A 26,925-nucleotide genomic window follows, 5' to 3' on the forward strand; every position below is an offset into this window, starting at 1 on the left:
TTAGGTGGTGTGTTTCAAGAGCAAAGTGGTGTCTATTTCTTGTGTTGTAGCTGTGATGGTCTCCAGTTCTAGTCTGTCCAGTTGTTACAGAGTGCAAAATAGTATCAATTATATAAAGAGCTACTACTGTTAAAATTCTCAGTTCTCTGAAGGCTTCCCTGCAACTGTCTCGTGGTCTCAGTCCAGTAAGAGCTCTGATGGTTCTCTTTTGTATTACTAATACTCTTTGTAAATTTGTTGCTGTTGTACTTCCCCATACAATTAATCCATATCTAAGGTGGGACTCAAAGAGAGAATGGTAGGCTGATTTACCCATATCTATATTGCTAATTTGTTTAATTCGTCGTACTACATAAAGGCAGGAGCTAAGTTTTTTGCAGAGTTTATCCACATGAGGCTCCCAGGATAGTTTGTTGTCTAGAGTCAGACCTAGGTATTTTGTTGATGTTGTTACCTCTAGCTCTGGGAGACCCCTGTGATGGTTTCGGGAGGCAGTGAAAATTAGCTGCTGTGTTTTCTTCTCATTTAGCACCAGATCATTGATATGGCAGTATTGCTTTGCCATATCAAAAGCTATATACGAATTGATGTCAAGTTGTTCTTTGTCTTTCTCAGTAATAATAAGGGCAGTGTCATCAGCATACATCACAACCTTGCAGTATTTCTCCAGATATTGTGGGAAGTCATTTGTCAAAAGAGTGTAAAGCACTGGACCAAGCACAGATCCTTGAGGTACGCCTCTTGTTACTGGTAACAGTTCCGACTTTATTTTGTGAATTATTCCGTTGCTTGATGATGTAAGCTCTACGAGTTGTTTCCTGTTGCTCAAGTAGCTTTTGAACCAGTCTGCCTCTTTGTCTTCAATTCCTAATAATCTGAGTTTTTTAATTACTAAGCCATGCTCTAGGCAGTCAAAGGCCTTACTGAAGTCTAGGAAGATACTTGTGGCTATACAACCTTCTTCTAGTTTGTCGATAATAGATTCAACTAGCTGAGTTATTGCTGTGGTTGTTGATTTATTCTTCTTGAAGCCATGCTGTCTTGGAGTAAGAAGTTCATTTTGATTCAGGTGGCCTAGAAGTCTTTTCAAGATGACACGTTCTAAAATCTTTGAGAAGGTTGATATTAGTGAAATGGGGCGGTAGTTGCATGGTTCATTCGTTTGACCGTCTTTATATTTAGGATATATTTTTGAAGTTTTTAAACAATTTGGAAATATTCCTTGGGAAAGAGATTTATTAATTAAATTTGTTAGTGGGATGAGAATTTCATTTTTGCAATATTTAACCAATTTTGATGAAAAATCATCTTCTCCTGCTGAGGACTTTTGTTTTAGTCCATTGATAATTTTGCCAATTTCATCACAGTTTGTTTTATAGAAGTACAAATTGGATTTTGAGGTGTCTTGGGTTATTGTTTTCGTGTGCTTGTTATTTTGCGTACTGTTCATGAGTGTTCTTTCAGCTGTGGTTGCAAAAAATTCATTAAGATGATTTGCTATTTCTGTTGGTGAAGAGATGGTTTCTCTGTTGACGATGAGAGTGTCTAGCTGCATGTTTGAGGTACGAGACTTTCTTTCCTAATTAATTATATTCCATAAAACTTTGGTCTTGTTGTCTGCTTCCTCAAATCTGTTTGCGATCTCTTCTTTCTTAAGTGTTTTTAATTTCAGATCATAGGCTTTCTTCTTTTGTGCTGCTTCCATCTTATCCTCTGGTTTCCCTGTGAGAATTGCTCGGTTTATGGCTTCTAGGTAATTGTCCTTGAGCTCATTGCTTTCTGCATCCCATATTTTTTTGAGGTTGTTTTTTTTTAGTTTCATAGTAGAGAGAGGACAGGAGATGTCTAATGCTTGTTGAAGTGTTTTGTGGAACATTTCAAATGCGTCATCAACATTGCTTGTTTGTAATACCTTACTCCAGTCCTTTACTTCCAGTAAAAGTCTTAAGTCCTCCATTGTATATTTGTTTATTTTTCTTGTCAGTGTCTGTGCTGGGGTGAGTCTTTTGTCTGTATTGATGTTACATAACTGGGCACAGTGGTCGGATATTCCTGTGTCGAGGACTTGGGTAGATATGTCAGCTTCACTCATGTTTGTACATATAAAGTCGATGGAGGTTTGGCTACTATGCGTTATTCTTGTGGGGGGCAATTTAAGTCTTCTCAAGTCATATCCTAGGAGTGCTTCTTCCAGTTTCAGTGCGTTTTCATTCACTGTCATGGCATCTACATTTATATCACCCATTACAATCATAGGATTATTTGTTGTAAGAGCGTTGTCTAGTTGAGCCATGAGTACTTCAATGGCTTGGTCAAGATTACTGCTAGGTGATCTGTATACCCCTAGAATATACAGTTGCTGTTTTTTCAGTTTTATTTTAAGAAGAGTTGTTTCACATATACATTCTGAGGCTGGGTTCGATGTTGAGACAAGTGTTATGTCATTTTGCACATTGGATTTTGCAAATACAGCAACACCTCCTTTTTTGTGATTCTGTCTGCTGAACCCTCCAATTAAGCTATACCCTGTAAGTCTGGTATGTTCTAACTTTTCAAACATTAGGCCATGTTCTGATAGTATTACTATGTCGGGCTTAGTGTAGTGAAGAAAGTGTGTTACTCTCTCAATTTTATTCTGTAGTCCATCTACATTTTGGTGTGCCACTACTAATCTTTTACTGTTTTTGGCTTGATATATTTTTTGTTTACAAAAATCCTGCTTTTGTAGTGTATTTTCTCTTTGTCTTTTTGTTTTTGTCCATGTCTAAAAAATGAGTGCTTTTATTACTGTTGTCAGAGGATTTAGTTAATTGTCGTTGGTTTTCCCTGTAGCAGTCAATGTTTTTATTAAAAAATTCTTCAATGGATTCAGATGGATCCAGTTTTGTTGCAGTTACAGAAGGTTTTTCACGGCTACATCTAGCAGAAGATGAAGTTCTGAGCTGAGAAATTGGTTTGTCCAATACAGATGAGGGATCCGGGAAGTGAATATCAGCTTCCACCTCTATGATATTAAAATCTTCATCGTCGCTTAATGCTGTTATAGACAGTTTTTCTGGTGGGGTTTGGCTGATTCCCTCTGTTAAATTTGTCGGTTGGCTGGGTTCCCCTGTCAGTGCTGTTACAGACAGTTTTTCTGGCGGGGTTTGGCTGATTCCCCCTGTTGAACTTGTTGCCTGTGAAGTTGTCAGTTGGCTGAGTTCCCCTGTCAGTGCTGTTACAGACAGTTTTTCTGGCGGGGTTTGGCTGATTCCCCCTGTTGAACTTGTTGCCTGTGAAGTTGTCAGTTGGCTGAGTTCCCCTGTCAGTGCTGTTACAGACAGTTTTTTCTGGCGGGGTTTGGCTGATTCCCCCTGTTGAACTTGTTGCCTGTGAAGTTGTTGCTCGTGAGAATCTTCGTCTGCGATATAGGAGTAAGACCAGCAATATTTTAACAGATAGTCAGGCAGCACTGATGGCGCTGGACTCTTGTGTGTTCAATTCCATACTTGTCTGGGATTACTATCAAGTAGTTTGTTCCCTTTCCAGCATCAACAATGTGACTGTTTGTTGGGTTCCTGGTCTTGAGCGGATCCCTCGGAATGAAAGAGCTGATACCAGGGCTCAGCGTCAATTATGATGAATCCTCAACCGTTCTGAGGTATTTCTAGGTGTTAATCTTTTGGGGTTGTCTCAAAATGGGTTAGCGCTGAACATGAGAGAAGGTGGAGATTGCATCTGAGTACGAAAATGAGCAGAATGGTACTACAGTCGCCTTCCTCCAGGGTGGCGTCTACCATTCTCTCACTAAGTAGATCGATGACTTCTCGAAGTACTTTGATCGATGAGTAGAGAGAAGAAGAAGAAGCTGTATCCTCGAGGTTACACTGTAAACACGTTTACGGAAATGGATTGACGTGAAGCGGATGAAATGAGTCTGAATTAACAGATTTAGCAAACAAAACCATCAAACCCCCTTTCCCTTTTTGTTTTACTTATTTATCTGAACAAACATTTTCTACAGTTTATAGCATAAAGTGTCCACAGAAATTGACTGAAAAACGTTGAACGAGCCTTGAGGTTGAAAATTTCGACAGTTCTTTCCAAATCTTTGGACATTATAACATTGAAGAAACAAATCCATTCCTCTCATTGATAGTAATGAGTTATAATGTTATATGTTCATAAAGAGAGATAGAGGAAAAACTTATACCTAATATAAATATTGTTGAAAATAATTACAGATGTTTTATATCTTAGGATGTAAATAAACATAGCCGAATACTTTTAACGAACTAATTTATTTAGAGTCCTAATAAAAGAAAAGATAAAAATCAATTCTAAATTGTTATTACTGCAATTAAAATGTGTAAAATAAACATTTCTGAACTTTTAATTGGTACTAATTTTTATTAATGTGAGGGTATGCAAATGTGTCATTGATACACTTCGATATATTCTATATGTGTGTGATTGATGTGTACTTAGATATATTTTCGTGGTAAGTATATTTTCAAAAATACCTGGCACTTAATCAAATAAAAAACTATATCTTTATGTATAATTATTGTATAGACAAAAATAATGGTAATTAGCATAATGGGGTTTATGTAGGTTCCTCGAAGATTGTAGGTATTTATGTGGGGGTCCGTGATACGCTTGACTTTAAGAACCTCGGCTCTATTCAATTTCACCAAGGCTTTCGATTGTGTCCCTAGAGACATACTGCTCTCTAAATATCTGACATGGTATAATTGGCACTGAATTGTCTCTCTTTAAATCATACCTGACGGAACGTGAACAAAGAGTTTGTGTTGGTGGTTGTCTTTCTGAATCGCGTTGTGTTGGGTATGGGGTTTCTCAGTGATCGGTCCTGGGCCCTTTCCTGTTTTTAGTTGTTATGAATGACCATCCAGCACAATGTTCTAGCCAATGTAATAATGTTTGCAGATAATAAATTTTTCGTGCTCACTCGGATATAGAAAATCTAACACACTACACGAATGAAATATTTGTTTCAATGTAATGAACTAGTGTTAAATGAGAATGAAAGCCAACAAATTTGTTTTACTTTAAAGAAAATTGATGCCACTTCCACTTGTAATGTTAATTTTTGTCAAAGTGAAACTCTGTTGGGCATATACAGTATTAGCCAAAATAAACATCACTGAAATGGAAATGTTTTATTATAGTAAACACAGTAACATTACATATAGATTTTACCAATAAATACAAAGGAAGCAAAATCGGTTAAACTCGGGTATTAACAGGTTCAATATGACCCCCGTTCAGTTTGAGACAACACTCGTACCGTTCTTAGGTACCTACCTGTTCTTCGAAAATTTTCAACACTAAGAATCACAGCATTACTAGGCGGGTTTTTGTGGAAATGCTCCTGAAAACGTAATATAGTGTATGACAAGCTTGGCCCACCTGCACGTCCAATTCCGTATGAGTGAAAATAATGCTCTACGATAAAAACTTTCTCTATTGTTGTTACCACCATGTTAACAAAAACTAACCTCAAATAAGAAAGAAGTAATGAACACGAAGCTGTGGCAACAATCTACAGTTGAATCAGCTGATCGAGAATGCAACTACATAGCTGATTGTTTCATTACTGTTTATTACAGGTATACTGTATTTGGATTGTAAACTGTCTTGGGCTGATCATATTAATTATGTGTCAGGAAGTTTAAATAGAGTAGTCTTTTTGTTGAAGCAGCTTAAGAAAAATGTACCCAAACCATATCTGAGATATATCTATTTTGCTTTCTTTCAATAATATTTTACTCTATGTCTTGCAGCTTTGGGGAAATGGTTCAAAGACAAACATAGTCAGTACCGTTCAAAAGAAGGCTGTAAGAAAGAATCCTTACTATATAGCTCTGATCAGAGAACCTAAGCCTGATCAGGGATATTGTATAGGTCCCTGTTTGTCAAAGAGTCTAACCCTCTGTTGTTCACCTATCTATTTATTTATGTATTGCTAAGTTGTCTATTAGTAGCTACGTTTTGGGGGGCTAACTTCATTCTCGTACAAAAAAAATAGACATTTAATAAAGATTTTTTCAGACTTAGACACAGCCTAACTTAAACAATGTCATCAGTGACAATTTTTTTAATAAATCAGGCCCTAGTGCTCATCTTGTTGAAGAAAAAAAAGATTCTTGTTTGATTAGTTTGTAAAAAATCCTTTTTATACTGCAAATGAGTACCTGATGTATGACACTGAAAATATATTTTAATTTCTGAATTTAGATTATTTATTGTATTTTGTTATTCTTTGCATTGTTATTGTTTTGAATAAATTTTAACTTAGATTTTTAAGTATTTGTTAGTTGATGTATTTCAAACTAGTGCCTCACTTTGGTTACAGGATGTGTCGTGGGCTGGTTACTATACTGTGGATCGAAGTCGCATCTTATATAAAATGTATTAGGGTTAGTGTTGTGATTCGTGATCTAAATTATTGTCATTCAATGTAGGTGGGAATAAACGTTGTGGTTCACTTTAAATAATCTCAGGGTCCAAGAAGGCTAAATCCTTGTATAGATAAAAAACCCACTATGTTGACTTTTTGAAGATAAAAGTGATTGATTATGATATGTTTACAAGTGTTCACAGTACTTTCTGGTTTGTCACTGATTTAATACAAAATTAAATTGTATCATGAAATGGGTCTAGGAAAATGCCCCTACCCACTCTCTATCAAATCAGCGTCTTCACGCTTTAATTTAATCTAATTCGTTGTTAATAAATACAGAATACATTATGCCCTCTATAATTTATCAATTTGAGTCTTTTCTATTTACCCTAATTATTTATCTATCAATTTTTTATTTACATTTTCGCAACACGTGCTTTCTGAGGTCATTGTCCCTTCAACACTAAATTTGTCTCAACCCCCCAAATTAGCTTATTTGCCTCATTATATTTAGTACTTTAAATAAAAATTAATTTTACTTGTGTTTGACCCAATTAATTATTTGAATTTGTTCCCATGTAAAGTTGACTTATATTTCTACTATTAATTAAATAAAGCAAAAAATGTTTTATCACTTCACCGTTTCTCAATTCCCCGCAAATATTTGAATATTATAATTTGATCTGTCACAAGTCCTATGTTTTATTATTCTGTTCTTTTCTATGTTATCATTGTTGTTGGTTTTTTTTAAGTTTTGTTGCTATTGCGTTGTCCAGTAAACGAAAACTAATTTTAGTTTCTTTTTCCTTACTGATTGTATTATGACTATCACGTATGTACTGTATCTGACGATGTTTATTGCCAACCATGGCCTAAAAAAAATTATCGAATTTTTGATAAATGCGAAAATCAAATATGATTCTCCATTTATATATATATAAAACATGACATTGCCCAGTGCAAAAAATGCCAACAGTCTGGTCATCCAAGTCATACTGGTGGTACCCCTTCTGCTTTTGGTGTGTAAAATGCGGTTCCAATCATGAAACTAGTGCTTGTGTTAAGAGTGCAGATACTTCTCATAAATGTGTACTGTGTGATGGTGACCATTCTGCAAACTATAAAGGTTGTTTTATTTATAAAAATGTGAAAAGCAGATCTTTTGCACCTTTGAAAAAAGTCACTTACTTTACATACTTGTACTAGGAACAGTAAGACTGAATCAACATTAACCCCCATTACAATTGAAAATATTCAGGTGCATAAATCAGTGTCTTATGATCATGTAACAAAAAATGGAATAATTCCTCCACAAGTAATGAGTTTTCTATTCTTATGCAGAATATTCATTCTGTTTTGGAGAAATTTGAAAGACTGCAGACACAACAGGTTGGTACTTTTATTAGCCTGTTAACATAATCATGTCTAAAAATAAATCAATAATTTTTTGAGAACATCCTAATGGAATGCCAATGGCTTGGACATACATAACCAGAAATTCAACTCTTCTCATCAACTTATAATCTAGATATACTATTGATAATTGAAACTCACTTCACAAATCACAATATTGATTTCTCCTGTGTCCACAGTTCATTTCTGGCGGTGACTCTACAATAAATAAATAATAAAATAAAACTCAACAATCCTAGAGGTTGGCAGCTCATATAATCAATACTTTAAATAGAGAACCCATATCAACAGTTTACCTACATACTAGCAATCCGAAAAATATCAAGATATTTGGAACTGGATCCCACAAAAGGTGTTTGTTACAACTACTTAAAACTATAATTTTCTCTTGATCTACATTCACCCATTAAGTTCTTCCGTAGTCTTAAAAATAAACCCTTCTCTTTGCAACCAGTTCACCACTTGAGATTTGTTTTGATACATTTTTGACTAATCAACAATACATTTTACCAGCGTCTTCTTATTGGAAATTCTAAAAGCATAATCAACAATAGTAAATATTCCCCTAAAAACCACATACTATACTCGTTTATAGATGACACCTTTAAATCATTTTATTTTTCTCTTCAAGAATCAGCTTGAAAATTAATACTTGGTGTTCCACATAAACCAATAAACAATATAAATTACCCTGTGTTAATTCAGTAGTAATAGACTAAAAAACATCGTCTGCATATAATTTTACAAAATTCCAGAAATTCGATTGTTAAAACGAATCTGCAGAGAGCCTTTCAACAACTAAAACAGTTGTTAACATGAATTTTTAAAGGAATTGTTCTTCAATTACTCCTTTTTCAGACAACTACTCATTATGGAAGGTTACTAATAATATAAAACGGTGAAAAAAACCAATTCCTTCAATTTTAATACTGGATGGATCTTGGGCCAAAATCAAGAATAAGAAAAATGCAGAGGTTTTGCTGAACGATTTCGTAACGTTTTCGAGTCACATTCAAACACTTCGGCCATAAGCAATATATTTTGGAATACCTCGCAATACTGCAAATCAATTATGGATATCGAGCCCAGAGGTAATGTTGCAACATTCGCTGATGACACAGCTTTGCTCGCATCTCATGAAAATACTATATTGCATTTCAAATGCTACGGCTCAGTTTTAATGAACCGTCCACCTCGCTCAATAAATGGAAAGTCAAAGTTAATCAAACTATGTCATTACACAAAACTTGTACTTTAAGAGCACGGACATGCCATCCAGTCTCTATGTACAATGCTCAGTTTCTCCCTGTTGAAGAAGTGAAATACCTAGGAAAGCATATTGACAGAAGTGTAATATGACAATCACATATATGGCAAATAGGCTTCAGTTGAACACTAAATAATACTGAATACTGGTAAGGCAAGTCACATGCCATAGGAAAATAAATTCTCCTTTACTAAATTGTTTCAAAAACTATTTGGACTTATACACTTTCACTCTGGGAATGTGCCTCAAATAGATATCATCCAGATTTCAGTCTAAAATGCTGTAGAACATACTTTGGTATGGGAACAACATCATACATCAAGACTTAAATATACCATTTGTAAAATATATATGTATACACTCACAAAACTGAACTTGGCGCTGTTTCCCGCTTAGTCAGTACTGCAAGACACTGGGTCTATTACTCCCGAATAGCACTGTCACTCCCGGAAATATTACAAATAGTGAAAAAAATTGTTTTGTGTAAAAAATTAAAAACAGTCCAAAAACATGGTGTGAACTCACATAGGCAGAACTCTCTGAACTTGAATCGGAATCATCCTGTTCACTCATAAAGTCTTCCACTGGTTCATTGTCATCCTCCATATTGCCTAAATACAACAATAAACACACATACACAGTTACCTTACACCATACACTACACACAATAAACAATACAGCACAGCTAGCGAACGAAAATTACGGACCACGAACAGATTGCGAATAACAACGTATGAAACAGGCATAACACGCGGCAAATGGCACAACGTTCCACAGCAACTCCTAGGCTCACACTGAGGCAATGGCAGCCAAGTAGCAGATATCTGCTATTGTTGTAATCTGCATGGGACGCCAGTATTGCATGACAACAATTGTCGTCACCCGCAGCGAATGTGTTAAATTAACTCAACTGTTACTTATGATATGCTCAGTGAGACACCATTAGCCAATCAAGAAAGCATGACTGGCGCTCCTTTTAGTGTAGTAGTAGTACCCATAGTCGAATAAGAAAAAAAAATAATCATGGCATGGTCGATTATTTAATTTTTCCTGGAACTAGGACTTCTCGTCAACAGGTATATTTCCAAAATATCAGATACAAGAAGTTATGAGATTAATCTGATATTAAGATTATAGAGGAGGAGCACGCTTGCCAAATTGATGACCTCGAAAAGTACACCAGGTGGAACCAACTAGGTTGTCTATGGCAACATCAAAGGTGAAGAAGAACACGTTCTGTAATCTTACAGCCTTGTCGTGAGAGAATGAGGCTCGATCTGACCGTGATATCCATCAGCTGTTCACACAGGATTTGGAGACAACTGCACGCATCTAATGGCATATCTCGGCCCTGGCTAGCATTGAACAATCTGTCAACCACTGACAAATAAATATTGTATGGTTCGAAGGAAAATGCTCAAGGGAAGTAATATGTTGGTGCAAAAGGACCTGGCAGCAGGAGCCAACCAGACAAAAAGGGCGGCGACTAGAATAAAAGAGTAGTTTTCCATTTTTATCGCTCTTGCTTTGTTTTATTTTTTATATTTATGTTTACTTGTTTTTTTTGCCCATCCTCAAATTTATTTTTACAGAAGTACAACATTATATTCTAATATTCAAATGTTGTAAAATTATGTATGATGTTTTTTGTTACAATCTTTTTTTTTTCTTTATAATACTATAGTGTGTACTGTTACTATCATTAAGTGTACTAATTTATTTATTATTTTATTTGCCTTTATTCCTCAATATATCAATATGCTCATCTTGTTATTATATATTTATTACTATTATTTCATATAACCTTAAGCAATACTTTTATATTTTAACAGCTAAATTTCTAAGAAGATATAGAAATATTTATTATACTCTCATGTTATAATTTTCTAGTTATTTATTCAGTAAATTTCTTTATTTTGGTAGAATAATTTCACTGATACCTGCAAATTTCAGTGTCTAGTATTAGGGAATAAACCTAAAGTAATTTACTTAAATTGAGAATTGAAATTCCATAGGTTTTTAATTATTTTGTACATTTATTCTTGGATGCAAAGGCATTGATGTTAAATCTATAACTATTTGAAAATTTTAAAAATGATATGCGAGTCTGTCAACGTCCCAGGTCAGACCTGTGGCAGCACCTCTTATGAACCCAGGGTAGCAGGTTCACTCGGTCGTAGCCATGATACTGTCCAATCTGTTCCCCTGTAAGGTGGCACAACTGATTCTGAGTTTTTGAAAATATTTTTCATTTCAAATTCGTAATCCTTTAAGATAACTTTCCTGAACAAATATGTTTTATCACTCCATGTGAAATTACTACCATTTTGAATAGGAAATTTGGGCAATTTAGGCCTATATATAAATGGCTGATGACAAAAATGTGAAATTGTTACAGTATGTACATGAGTTACTGCTTAAGAGAGTGACATTTTTATTCATATATGGCTTAAGGAAATTATATTTCCTGAATTAAATATAATTTTTAAAATTACATATCTTTAATCAGTGTTTTATTAACAAAAGTCATTTATAAATAAAAAAGACATGCCACTTTCTGAAGCTATAACTTATGTACATACAGTAAAAGTTCAAAAATTTTTTATTCAGCCACTTCCATTTGGGCTTTAATACAAATTGCCTAAATTAATTTAAATGGCTTTAATTTCATGTAGGGTGATAAAAATCAATTTCTGTATTCTGGAAAGTTATCTTAAATGACAATTAATTTAACATAAAAATATTTTCTAAATCCGAAAGCAAATGCACCACCTCAAGGGCTGTAGTGACATGACTGAGTGTTACCCGGTAAGACCAATATTAAACGTCAAGGACTTTTACACTGTTGTTTTAGGTTGAGAATCTTGGTTGATATCTCATTTTAAAAATATGATTAATATGGTGCATTTATCATACATATTATGGAGAATACAAAAACCTTTCCCTTTTTCTAGTTAAGCATTTCCATTTTGAGTATTTAAAAAATAAAGTATAAAAGGTTTGTGATTTTTTTAAATTAATAACAATATTGAGAAATATAAAAAGCCTTTGGATACATATTGATTAATCTTTACAATGAAACAATCCCAACAATTTTACAATGAAGCATAAGGCTGTAAAAGTGTTTGAAGTTTAACATTATTCTTATGGAACTAAAATCAAGACGGCCTCCAGTACAGCCACTTCTTATAGTGATATTTTATCTATCTTCAAGACTTTTCTTTAAAAAATTTGAAAGCTATAATTCATCTCAATGCTGTCTATATGCACATGAGATCAGAGAAATTTTTCAGACTTCAAAATTTGAGATAATTGGCATTTCTAGGTATTTAATCCATTGGAGTTTTACTGATGATGTACTACAGTATGTTAGTTTCTGACTCACAAGAAATCGGCAATCATGGGCAAATGTCATGGTCAGCCTTTTCTAGAGATGACCTCATGTATTGTTATTTATTTTTAATCCCAAAAATCAAGTTTACTATATAAAATGCACATATTTTAGAAAATATGGCTGAACCTGCTTTTATGATGCATATTCTGAAAACTCTTATGGCAAAACTGTGTTTCATTAAATTTTAATCATAATAATGGAGATATTAACCTTTTTTTGAAAATGGGAATGTAAAAGGGGAGTCTAGTTGCACATGTTATTTTTTTCATTTTCTTCCTTATAAAACTATTTTGTGCAGCCAGACAGACAGCCACGTGATGTAGCGGTCGCGTTAAAAAAAATATACCTTTGTTCTTGAATATTGATCCTGGTGTTCCTTACTTACATGGTTTATCTAGCCATGTAACTTTCTCCCTTCCTTACTTAATGGTGGGATTTGACAAGTTGCTAAATATTTGCCATTTAGTGAGGACTTCCTGCCTTACCAGTGGAAGGTGGTTTTATATTTGCCACCAATTATTGCAAGTTCAGCCCTTTGACATCTTACTCTGTTTAGAAAAAATATTGCAATGTTTAAAAATTTGCAATTTCTTAAAAATTTTCTCCTACAAAAATCTTCTAATAGCTGCTTGTTTTCCTTTCAAGTCCTGAATCATTTTTGGTAAATTAAAAAGTTCAAATGTTTTGGCCATTATAATTTAAACATAAAAAAATTTTGTCATTTAAAATATTTGTTTTAAAGGAATTAAACAAATTCTAAAACAAATACACATTTTAGCAATCTGTAAAATTATAAAGTAAATCAAAGGAATTTAAATTTGTTTTCTGATTTGCACCATTGAAAAATTACTTAATCAATTACATCTTGAAATATTTCATCCTCACTAACAAGACCCATGTTCGTTCAATGGATTTCATGTTGAAACTGGAAATAAGCATTCTTCTGTATAAGTGAGTCGAAAAGGGTGGAGCTGTATTGTGATTGGCTGAAGCTTAACCGATCAGTTAAGGTAATAACAATGTATAACAATGTAAGGTAGTTATGAGAATAGAAAATGAATAGTATGCTGAAAGATAACACCTACAAATACTCTAGAATCAAAAAGTTTAGATACTTCAGTTTGGAAGTTAACCACAAACTAACCAGAGAGCTACAGTACCGGAAGATACTATATAATTTAGCTTGGCTTACTGCATTTACACATATAAAGAAAATAATTAACAAACAATTTTCAGTATTTGTGATGATAACAAAACTACTTGCCTTGAAAACAAAAATAACTTGGAATGTTTTTATCAAATTCAGTTAATACGAGATGGTTACAAGTGTACTGCTTTTGAGTATATAATTTTATAATAATATGGAAAAAAGTTGTTATTAAATTAATTAAGCCTTATAAACCTTTATTCAATACCTGGAGGTCAAAAAAATTGGTCACACTATGAGGCTCTTAGTCATTATCTGCTTGTCATTTTAAAACAACATCCTTGGATCTCTCATACATTCTTAATTTTTCTAAATCAAATTTACTTTGATCAAAAAATAACTTAAATAAATTTAAGTTGATTTCAGATTCAATACAAGAAACTGTAACAATAATTTTATGTTATTTTAAAATAAAAACTGATGTTACCAAATAGCATTAAAGGAGAAATTAAATTGACTATAATCAAACAAAAACCGGTCTATATTTTTAAATACATAAATAATCTAAAAGAAACAGAACAAACTCAACTGTAGATTTCAAATAAACAGAATATTCTTAGGTGTAACATTATTAAAATAATACATGTTTTCAACATTTAGTTATACTAAATGTACATATAATACATTAAAACAAGTGAACAATGATTTAAAGCTATTTAGAGAATTTTGTAGAAACAATTCATTTGATTTACTTTGGAATGACTGTAGATGACGTTTACAGCCTAGCACAATCATCAGGACTTGAGTGGAAGTGGAACTGCTTGTAGGGCGAGTTGTATCTCTTCAGGGGTCAGGATCTCCAACTGACGGAGACAATGGAGCAGCTGTAGACGAGAATTGCCTATGAAGGCGTTGGTCAGGAATGTGGGAAACCCTCGATATCCGTCTCCCATAGTGTATAGTGGCATTCTGATAGTTCCCAACACCTAATGACAGAGTGATCACTAAACTTATTTGCAATTGAGTTGAATCCGTTAAAGTATTAAACTTTTATTTTATTTACCTTATTAAACTTTTATTTTATGTCCCTTTATAGTTTAAAAATAATTCCAGAGTCATTCATTAGAGAACATAGCATAATCACTAAATCTGTTAATTAATACGCTACAGTGGTTTTGTGTTAGAATTCAATAATCCTGTACATTATTAAAATATGCCATATATCTTCTTATTTTAAATTATATTTAAATAATTACTTATTAGCGTAAATCAACATTTTTTATAATAAATTATGGTTCTACAAAAGACACATTAAAACGAGCCAACAACATTTTATAAAATATTCATGTACATAATGTGAATTCAATCACTCTATAGGTCAACCGCTATTAAAGAAACCTGCGCAGAAGCAAATTTCTGAGCAGTACCACCGCGCAGGAGGGGCCCCCCTCCGGCGGGGAGTTGAGGTAGGGAGTGGGACAAGTACCTTCTTGTATCTGTTTATCAGCTGTGTGGATCGTATTTCGTTCTCACAGTTTTGTTTACACTGCAGCTACTTTACCTGTTCTATAACTATATATTTTTGTGTGTAGGCATATAAAAGTGTCGAAGTCTAAACGTAAAATAGTAATTAAACAGATTAATGTAGCCATAGATGTATACAGGAAACATTGTTATTTTGAGGTTAGCCTTAGCCGTGCAGTGGCAGTGGCCATTAGAGATGTTTCGTTCAATTCGAACGGGTCAGTCAGGTGAACGAGTGTTTGGGATCAGAGTGTTTCAAAAGACCCGTTCACTTTGAAAGTTTTGTTCAATTTTGCCAGACAACTGAATAAATTTGATATTTTTTTCCAAATCAAGTATATGAAATGAAATGAAAATGGATTATTTTCCCAAATATAGTACAATAAAACACATATACGAGTACATATACACGTAGTGCAACAAACGTATGCACATACATACAATGTCTGAAACCATGTATCAGAGTGTAACAATACGGTACTTATACTTGTTTGTTATTTCTTATTATATAAACCTTGTAGTAATTCTATTTAATTCAATTAAAATTTGAAAAAAGAAGAGTAGTATAACTGGGAAGAGCCTACATGGGCTTAGGGCCTGTGCTAGGCTCTGGTCGTGAATATTGGAACTCAAAACTAATAATAGAACAAATGATATTATAAGTGAAAAAATTGTAGTTTTTAATTTTTGAGATTATTAATTAATGGTTATAGAATGTATTTTTACTCCGGCTGGATGACAATAACAACAGTGACCACGCAGGCAATTGATAAGTCACATTGATAATGATTCGTTACCGAGTATAAATCTAGTTTTGCTGCACTGTCATATGAAGTATTAGTTATGGTAATTATAGTGAAGGACAAACCGAATAATAATAAATAGTGAGGAAGGGTTAGAAGTTCAGCGATAATAAGGGATAACAAGTCTATATACTTCTTCGCCATGTAACGATAGTAACCAATCCTTCACGCGTTTTTTAAACCAGTAAAGATTAGGTAATTGAAACACATAAGCGAAGTTGTAACTCAAACACAGGTTCCAGCACAAAACATGAGAAATATAATACAAATTTGTTACGCTGAATGTTTTTTTTACTATAGAAACTGTAATGCCGACTTGATGCGAGTATCGTGTGTTCTGAGTATAAGTTGTCAACGCAAAAAGAGTATGAAAATTAGTGTATAAGTAAATAAGAATTGCTTTGATAAATAAATGTCTTATAGTCATTAGTTTTGCCTCGAGAAAAAGTAATTCTGATGAATATGTTGTACTCTTAAAGAACATTATTTTTAGTATTAGTAGTAATAGTTTTAGTAGTAGTAGTAATATTAATATTAATACTGTTATTTATATTAGAGCTTATTTATTTGTTAGCAAATAATTTTAGCTAGAATCTTGTTCTTGTTAAATCTATTACTACTAACGATGGAAGACCGAAAAAAGTGAAATTTCTGACTATGTCATCTGTCTTACCAGCATAGCTGGATCTTGTAAGATGTAATATGACAATAAACATTCATTCATTCATTATTGTTTTCTGTTTAATAATTAATGGCTCAAGAATAGTTTTGAAAGCAGCACCATAGACTATAATACCAAATGAAATATGGGATTGAACGAAAGCAAAATAGGCCACTTTAATCTCATTATTTATCTGTGAGTACTTCTCGTAATTGTCTGAAGGCAAATATGTACTTGCGGATACTATTTTTCACAAAATTAATGTGTTTTGACACATTCACATTATGATGTGATTTAAAAAAAAATATATTTGCAGGTATTGAATCGTGTCCAGGAGCAAAATTTCCTCTCAAACTGGATACATATCGTATAAACTTTTGTAACAGTGCGTAATTTGAAGGTCGAAGCCTATAAGATCGGTTATCGAAAAAAATTGTTATATTTGAGCCATTAGAGTTCACCAAGTTCTGACCCACATTAGTAAAGAGTTCATTAAATTCGTTGGCTACTTCAAGCTTAATTTTGTCATTGAATAATTTGGTATTTGGCAAATATTTATTTAGCTGGAAAGAATCTTTGTTAACCTCTCTACCACTCAATTTATTTACAACCCCCCTCCCAAAACATTTTTAAATCCCCATTAGCTCGGTCGAACTTATCACAAAAATAATATTTTTTAGTTGCTTTGAATTTCTGCTTAAAATGTTCCTGTAATTTACATAGGGAGGTTTAAGATCAACGTGGTTGCTTTTCTACCAATTTAATTAATTTCTTTCTTTCTCTTATAGCTTGGACTAAATCTGACTAAATCCAGGTTTTAGCTTTTTTGACCTAGTTTTAAATTTATTCGACTGGCTTTTGAAATTGTAATAATATTCTGAAGTTGTAGTGCAAAAACATTTACATTACTGCTGTTAATAATTGATTGCCAATTAGCATTTAAAAGGTTATCAGCGGTGGCCTGGGTATTATGAAAAGTGGTGGGAACTTAATCGGTTAAATGTATAAAATGTGTTATTTATAACAATAAATTATATTCAAACAACCATGTGTCTGTTTGATGTTTAGTAATTTATTGAAACATTTGTAGTGAAATAATCTTATGATAAATCAAAGGCATATCAATCAACCATGTCCATTGTTCATAAGTATTAACATTTAAAATATTTAGTAATGTATATAGTAACATACAATTAATTTTTTGTAATCAGTTTTAATAACATATATTTACAACATTTACTAGATTCCTGAAACAATATATATTTATTGTTATATATCTATCCATTTACTGTAAGATATGTTGTTTCTTCCTATATTCGAACACTTTTTTGCAAGCGAATCTTTTCATTCACTTGGTCATTCCGTTCAGTCGTTCATTTTGTTGAACATGATGACCGGTAAAACACGCTCTAGCGGGAAGACTTAGTAACTCTGTACTGACCGGTTCAACTGAACAGGTCGCAGCAGGGAACGATACCGACTGAGCCAGATTAGTCAGCTGATCAAATAGAGAGGCGGCGGAGGGGTATTTACCCCACCCTGCGTGAACTCAAATCAACCAAGGTTTTTTTGTTAGCGGTTTACCTATAGTAAAATGTACTTAATTGTTTAAGTAAAATGTTTCGATGAAATGTTTAATGTCTTAGTCACTTACTTTAACTGCAATAACACAATGTTGGTTTCTTTAAAATTTTAAGTCATAAGATTTGAAGGGGGTATTTATCAGCTGTAATATGAAAGTGGATATTCTTATTTGACTTCTAGATTATTCCATTTTAATATAAACAATCGTTAATTGGTTGCATGACCATTTCTTATTCATTTTCTTTTTGTATAAATATTTTTTTTAATTTTATGAATTTTACAAATGTTTCCTTAGGAATTTTAGTAATTTTAATTTTAAGGATATTTAAATTTATTGGGCATAACGTATATTTGTTAATTCTTGCATTTGTGTCTTTAGCAATAAGTTCCAAATATGGAGTACAATAATTACATTCCACAAAAAATTGTTTTATTTTATTGTATTTCTATCTCAATTCTAAAACAATTTATATTTAAACCTGAATTTCACGAGTCACAATCCAAATTTTCAAAAATGTATACACAATTTATATAACAGTTGAATGTATTCAAGTATTTATAGATATCTTGACAGACAGATTATTCACCAATGTTATCTTTGTATCTATCGTGACAAATGTCATTCACTATTGGCCAATGGTCAGTTGTACGTGGTTGGTTATTGAGTGCAGACCTGTTGTGACTTCTTTAGTTAAGTTTTCATAATCAGTGTTTGTTTTATTAAGTGCATGTCTTACAGTGAAAGTGCATGGAGTTGACACAACAGGTTTGTTGTAACTACTGTGTACTGCGTGGTTTGTTGTAATACACTTATGCGTATTACAATGCTGTGGTATGATTTGTTTCTTTTATTCTATATTATGGTTATGTGTTAGATTAGTTATCCACCCGGGGATGAGATCTAGTATTAATAAATGATGGCAAACGTCCTAAAATATCATGTTAAATATAATTTCTTCCATTCTCAAAGATGCCGCTCAATGAACCATTTTCAAGTGAACATTTTGTTGGTTGCGCTTTTAGTGCTAAGATTCAGAAACATCCTATATCCATATTCTAAATATATATAAAAAGTTTCATGTTATAAGAGTGTATTAACCATAAAATAACAGAAAATATAGAGATGACTAAATGGAAACAATGGAAGGAGTTTTATTTTGAAAATAACTTATTGTCATATTAAGTCAGTGTTATACATTTTTTGTATTCTTTAATTTTTATATATTTTTCTTTCAGTTGAATTTTGAGACAAAGTACATTACAACAAATATTTTAGGGCTCAACCTAATAAGAAAATTTAACTCTTTCAATGCCAGACAATTTTCTAGGTCATATTGTAAAAAGCATTAAGGTGTATGCATTATGCCATATTAAGACATCTACAGAAAACATAATTTATATTTATAAGTAATTTATATGCCCAGACCAAAACTTATTTTTCTTTTTACAGCTCCCACATTAAGTGTTATATTTTTAGGTAATATTTTTTATTTATTTAAGAAAAATGTACATGAATTATTCTGAATATTTTTTTCATTAATCTAAACAGTAACTCATTCTATTGTGCATGCATTTACAGTTATATATTGGTAATAAAGTATAGCTGATATGGAATTATTTAAAAAATTCTGCTCCAAGAAATAAATGGACAGTTAAAAAGTCCTCACAAATTACATAGTGTTATAGATCATAGCCATATGTATTATGGTACATAAATTAAAAAATTCACTTCACTATTTTGAAAAATAAATGTTTTACACTTGATTACATGAAAAAGTTTGGTTGCAATATTTCACAACTTGGTTATTATTTAGTTTTTTTGTTGGGCCATTACATAGTTCAAACACATAATATGAAGTGTTTTTGAAAAGATTATTCTGTAATGAACACAAAAAATAATATAACAAATATTAGACTGTATTTTTTTACTTTTTAGATCCATAAAAATGGACGTTGGCACTGAGGGTTAAATATTACAATTAGCATTTCTTTTTAGTGATTTACATTCAGCTACATTCATTTTTATGATTTTTAAACACAAGGTATCTGAAATAAATTTAGTGGAATATATAAGACATCAATGGTTTTAAAGAACATTGCTAACATAGATTAATTCATAGAAAATTATAAAGGAAAATGTCACTACCAAATACAAATTTTGAATATTAAGTACTTTATTAAAGTGCCTTAAGAAATACAAATATTACTATACCTCTGATCCATAATCCTTTGCAAGTAGTGCTCTTTTCTCAATCTCATACAATTCTGCAAGACTCACTTCTAATGCATAAAAATGTAAACATAACCTCTTTGAAATGCTCCAATGTGTGACAACATAACTCGACTCGGAGACAGAATGTTTTGATGTATCCAGATTCATCTCCTCAGTGAGTTCACGGTTGAGAGCTTTTATAGAATCTTCACCTGCATCCACAAGACCTCCAGGAAAGCCTAAATTGCCATCAAAACGCATTTGCATCTGAAATCATAATCAGTTTAATGTTGTAATCTGAATCTCATAATTTTAATTTTAATAATAATTCAATCTAGAGGCTATCACATTATATTATCACACTCATGAATGGTATATGACATGACAGCCTGTGTTTAACACATTTGAAATGGAGTATACGCTCCTCCACTTCTACTAGACAGCCCCATTTTCTTATTCTGCTCGTATTTAACTGCATACAAGTCAACCGCTCCACTCTCCAGTCCAGTACATCTGGACAAAACTAAAATGCTAGATTCCCTCTCCTTTTCAATAGTACTGGACAACTGTGAAATTACAGACTTTTATTACTGTAAATTCTCTAGACAAGCTCATAAATAGTTCCAGTGAATATGCAAGCTATCTCTGACGGAGTATCGTTCTGGTTTTGTTATTTTTTTAATAACTGGTTTGATATTTTCATTATGACTGACCAGGAAATTCACTCTGAAGGCATGAGAAATGCCTTGGAAGCAAACATGTCCGAATATAAAAGTTTGTTAGGCAATGATAAATACTTTAAGTAGACTTTCTATCTTTCATTGTTACCCCTTCCTTATCATACTTCCTTTTTGACTAATGACACAATATATGATGTTTACCGTTAACATTGTTATTTACAGAATTCATAATAAAATATTGTATACAGATTTTATTTTTTACACCTTATTTATTTAGTTATAACAGTTATATTATATTTATATATGTTAATAATGATATAAAAAAGTAAAGTTATACTTATACATATTACAGTGGTTATATGGCTATAAAAAGTGAGATATATGTTTATTTGTGGAATAAACCTATTTAAATATGCTTTTAAAATTATTAAGATTAGTCAAATATATTACATTCATTTTAGAATTTTTAAAATACAAGACAAAAAAAGACAAGTTTCTAAAGAGTTATATAATAAAAGTTGTTAACTGTGGAATGAGAAACTATGAATCTTTAAAGTATAAAAACCACATCTTCAGCTAAGAAGCACTTGTTTGCCAATGTAATCCCGAGTTGTAGAGGAGTCATGGGTGATTATTATTATGAGTGGAGAGAGATACCGGCATACTGCACAAGAGAACTGTGATGACAAACAGAGGCTAAACAACACCAAGCTGACAAATGAATCCACTATCCGTCAGTGGTACTGGACAGGAGAGCGCAAAGAATTAGATTTCTAATTATCAAATCATAAAAAGGATTCTAAGGATTGCTATGTTATTTGAAATGTTATATAAATCATGGATGGATGCCATGAGACAAGTTTTTGTGAAAAATGCTGGAACATTTGATTGAGTGTATATGCAATTAGTGCCATGTGAGTCTCACTTAGTATGGACCGGCAGTTAAGGTGTTAAAAGGATAGTTTAGTAAAGTAGAAAAAAAATAGTGAGAAGAATCTTTCAGTGTGGCTCTATGTAAAATATTCAAATTTTGTGTACAAAATCTTTTTATTAAAGAGCATTAAAAAAGTGTAAATAATATAAACAATGGTCAGAATGCAAATTGAAACACTCTTGTCAATAAGTATAGTTTTCATTAATTACTGTTAATTACCAAGGTACCAAACATCTAATATAACATTGATGTTTTTATCCTAGTTTTAAGTGTAATAAAAAGTTTGATTTATAAAATAAATAATTCAACAATCACATTTTTTGTACTCTTTGCACTATACTAGCAAAAGCTGTTTCTTGCATTGTAGAATTTTGTTCAACAATGCAATGGAATGAATACTCATTCATTAGAAAAATTACTGTCTTCTTATGACAATCTTTAAATATGACTCATTCATTTTAAACAATATCAAGACAAGAAAATTTACAATGTATTATATTTTTAAAACAAAACAGACAGAGCACCTAAATAACGAAGTTGCTAACTGTGCAGTTATAAATCAGCTGAAATGCCTCAACCTCAGCCCCCTGGACATTGTCATTCAGGCTATGGCCAGGAGAAGTGCCTACTGTCTTTAGCAGGCAGGACTTTGGTCGGACTCGGGTTGCAGCAGGGGGAACTGCAGAATTAGCATCCTCATTCAGGGAAATGCTCTACACATGATCTCTGATCAGATGCCACAAAGATTTTCCTTCGACAAACCCTTCAGGATTGTCATACCTTCTAGGGAGGGTTGGTCAGAGGGAAAGAAACCTCTTCCACACCAGTGGAGCTTGAATGGTTTACATATGGCTCTCAAACCAAAAGTGGTACAGGCGCTGGAATTGTGGGGGAGACACCATGTGAGCTGGTGGTCCCTAAGGGTCCTTATCCCACAGTCTTTCAGGCAGAAGTCACAGCTATTATGGAGTGTGCTTGTGAGAATCTTCGTCGGCGGTGTAGCAGTAAGACGATTAGCATTTTCACAGATAGCCAGGCAGCATTGAATGCGTTGAATTTTTGTGTATTCAACTCCAAACTTGTCTGGGATTGCTATCAAGTCGTTTCTTCCCTTGCCAGAATCAACAATGTTACTGTTTGTTGGGTTCCTGGTCACAAGGGAATCTCTTGGGAACGAAAGAGCTGATGTCCTGGCTAACTTGGACTCAGCGTCCGATATGATCGGACCTCAGCCGTTTTGTGGCATTTCTAGGTGTGAATCCTTTGGGGCTGTCTCGGAATGGGATGATTGAGCTTTGGTTTCTACGTCATAACCATAAATCCATGATTTCTCACTAGTTATGACACTCTGGAGCAAATGTGGGACTCAGTCCAACTGCTCATTAGCAATGGTAGTGCTGCTGTTTTTAGTTGAAATTGAGTAATTTCTGTTTGATTTTCACAATTTGTTTGATGATATTTGTTTTTTACACTATTTATTTGGTTTGTTGAAAGTTTATTTCAATTTGTATGCAATATTTTCAAATTCAATTTGAATTTTCTAAAATTCGGTAATTCTGAGCAATTACTTGGTCAACCCCAAACTTTTTCATATTTTACTACGGTTATAAGGACGTTCTCAGAAAGCAAGAAACATATAATTCAAGCCCCGCAAGGCTGTCCTACAGGTTGCCGAGCGATAAGATGGTTCAAAGTCCACGCGATAACATTGGCTTGCGGGAGACGCGTGGAAGGCCAGTTGTGACAGTACCGTTATGGCTAGTGGTTCCTCCGATAATCTTTTTTTATGTGACGGGCGTGAAAACACGCTTCAAGTGAAGATCAGGAAAAGTTAAAACATTGTTTGTACGAACACGGCGTTTTGCAAGACACCAAAGTTTGCCGTCTAGAATTTAATATTTTACTGATAGGTACTATCTCGAGGGATGTTTTTCTTTCGTTGACATCAGCGCGGGCTTCGGCAGCACCGCAGGCCAGAGGCACTCGTCTCAACTCGATAACAACTAATTAATTTGTAGCTTGAAATTTAAGAAAAACATTCTTCATTTGGATCTAAATTCTGTTCATTTCAGTATTATTTTTCATTTACGTTAACTTTCCGGGGCCTAAATTATGTTTTTTTAATTTTACATACATCTCTAGATTATCGTAGTAAAATATGAAAAAGTTTGAGGTTGACCAAGTAATTGCTCAGAATTACCTAAAATTCATTATTTTTCATTTCACTACCCTAGATTTTTATGTTGTTTTGTTCAGGAGGACAGCAGCAACAGGTTAATAATGCAAAACTTGTATTTTGCCGGTCTGGCCATTAACTTTACAAGTACAAAAAAAATCACTACAAATAAATAGAACAAGTCAGATCAACAACAGAGGCGACATTGAATTGACAATGAGTTGCCCAATACACGCATAGTGACATGAATGCGTATTACACAATTCCTGCCCATAGAATATTATTCCAGTTACTTTTGTATACCCCCTTATATTATATTAGGCTATATGGGTCCTTTGGTATAATCTAAGAGATCACGAATTTTGGACTAGTTTTCCTTATTGGGAACCAAAATAAACCACAGTATTAAAGAGTACAGGCTTTATTTAACCTATTTTGAAATTTACAAGTCATTACGACGAACGGTTATCATATTCTGCTTCCTATCAGGAAGTGGTTGGCGAGAATTGAGTTGAATGCATTGCCACCAGTACCTACTCCCATGTATTCGTCCAATGTATTCTGCAGATAAAAAACTTTTCTCTTTGAGTCAGTTTGAGGTAAATTCCAAAGGCGAAGGTAAATTATTCATGATGAAAATTATAAAATAATCAAATGCAAGACAATCAATGAAAACAAAAACTAAAAGAACAACAAGTAATGCGTCTAGGCCTACTTGAAGGATTGCTCGCCTAGGCCTATTTGGCGACAAGAAGATGACTCATCAGGTAGTTATCGATTCATTATGGCATAAGGAAAGTATTGATAACATATAATCAAGTTTATTTTGGTCCCCGATAATAAAAACTCATCCATAAATAGTGGCTTCCGGATAATACCAAAGTACCATTATATGTATATTAATAATAAAGTAATAATTAATGCCCTTGCGCTATTGATAATTGTGGATAAATATTGGTATCAATTTACAAAATCGTGACCATGGAAAGGTATGTTAATTTTTTTTTCCTGAAAACTACAATTTTTCCTGAAAACAATAGTGAAGAAAAAATTCGTCGGCAACGAAAATCAAAGGAGTTACAATTTTTTGAAATCCTCTGAAAACTCTGTTTTTGACAGTACCTCTGGCAATTTTACTGAAATGATGACGTTAATCCTGTCAACGATGCCTGCCCGCTGCGCAGTGCTTCGCACTGCTTGCTCTTTTAGAAAAAAAATTAACTCGAGCTTGCAAAAGTCGAATCCCAGATCACGTGATGCCCCTGATCCTTAACCCTCCAAGTGTTGTTCGACAAAATTTTGTCGGTTATTTACCATCCTTAATGCAATAATGGCCGAAAGGCATCAATATAATACAATGATATACTTTCCCCCCAGTTTATATGCACCTGTGATAATAATACTTGGCTATAAATGCCCAACCCATGAAAAAAAGTCCATTTTTCATGGTCACGGTATTGTAAATAAATACCTAAATATTTACTTACGCAATTCACATTATTTGTTGCATTTCATTGTTTAAGGTGACTAACAATGATAAGTATAGGTGACTAATGATAGGTAGTATGACTAAAGTGAATACTACCTAGTTTTGAGCCACTGCTTATGAAAGTTTGTTATAATCCTGATACCAGTATGACTATTATGAATTATTAAGATTATCAATTGAATTAACCTATTTCATAATCACTTAAATACTCAAACTTACCAAAATAGCAGCTCTTGGGTTGTAGACACCAAAGGTCTTTTTATTATTTCTAGCAAAAATCATACAATGACTTGCTTGTGAGCTATTGTAATAGGGGTCATTTTTTAAATTTTCCTTGTCTACCTGAATGTAATCTGTTGTGTCTGTGATTCGACCATAGTGTTCTGTAGCTGCCAAATGACCCCAGGTCCTATCACCTGTATCAGAGGACATCACTTTCAGAGGGTTAGATGTTGATTTCTTCCAAGTGAACAGGTTCCTACACAGTGATCGAGATATTACAATTACTGACATTAAAACTGAACTTCTTTAAACTGCAGGTGCTTAATTAATAGTTACACTACTTACTACACCAGTTTGATCGTGACAACTAACCTAATTGTACTTGATGGAAGACGTAAATATTATCATAATTTAGGCGAATTAAGCTAAGAAATTTATTAGTAATTACCATATTAACGAAATTAGGTTTATTTATTAAAAATTAATATCAGCTAAAAATATGCATAACTACGAAATGGCTAAAAGGTTATCTTACTACAATCACACTGACAGAAAAACTGTCAACAGCGTCAAACCAGATGGTAGTTTTTTTTCTTCTTTTTGCCTGTTGGCTGGCCTTTATAAACTTATAACGCGGCCACGTAGTACACTTGTTATGACTTCTTTCTAGTTATTTAATGTTATTTGCCGTATTCGGTGTATGTTAATAAAACAGCTGGGTAAAGTCAAAGAGAAAGAAAAATACTCTTCTCTGCCATAAAATTATTATTTAGTAAAAATTATTCAAACACTAAAAATAGTATATATTTGTTTTAATTTACACGAAAATCATTTACAATGTTACATAACATATTAAACAGATAACGACTTACTCAAACAAAATAATGCATTGCTACTACTAAACCCTCAAATCTAAATAATAATACTCCATCAATTGGTTATGATTTGTTTCATCCTTCTGAGTCAAATTGCATAACAATGCTTAACAATGTTATGGTAGCTATTGCCTGTTG

General features: G+C 33.0%; 1 protein-coding gene across 3 annotated transcripts; it reads right to left on the reverse strand.

The window, feature by feature from the left end:
* Window positions 1-14,150: 14,150 nt before the first annotated feature.
* Window positions 14,151-26,491, reverse strand: LOC124354133 (U8 snoRNA-decapping enzyme). 3 transcript variants are annotated; one of them, XM_046804370.1, is made up of 4 exons: window positions 26,361-26,491; window positions 25,910-26,168; window positions 20,412-20,678; window positions 14,151-14,613 (listed from the first exon to the last, which is right to left on the reverse strand). In XM_046804370.1, exons 2-4 carry the CDS (start codon window positions 26,120-26,122, stop codon window positions 14,422-14,424), a joined length of 672 nt encoding a protein of 223 aa, XP_046660326.1. In that variant the 5' UTR covers window positions 26,123-26,168; window positions 26,361-26,491; the 3' UTR covers window positions 14,151-14,421. The 3 variants fall into 3 exon arrangements, with proteins under 3 accessions (XP_046660326.1, XP_046660327.1, XP_046660325.1); XM_046804371.1 differs by having other exon boundaries at window positions 26,285-26,477; XM_046804369.1 differs by having other exon boundaries at window positions 25,910-26,478.
* Window positions 26,492-26,925: the final 434 nt, after the last annotated feature.

Source organism: Homalodisca vitripennis, chromosome 2 (assembly GCF_021130785.1).
Source record: "Homalodisca vitripennis isolate AUS2020 chromosome 2, UT_GWSS_2.1, whole genome shotgun sequence".
In the NCBI taxonomy this organism is placed as follows: domain Eukaryota; kingdom Metazoa; phylum Arthropoda; class Insecta; order Hemiptera; family Cicadellidae; genus Homalodisca; species Homalodisca vitripennis.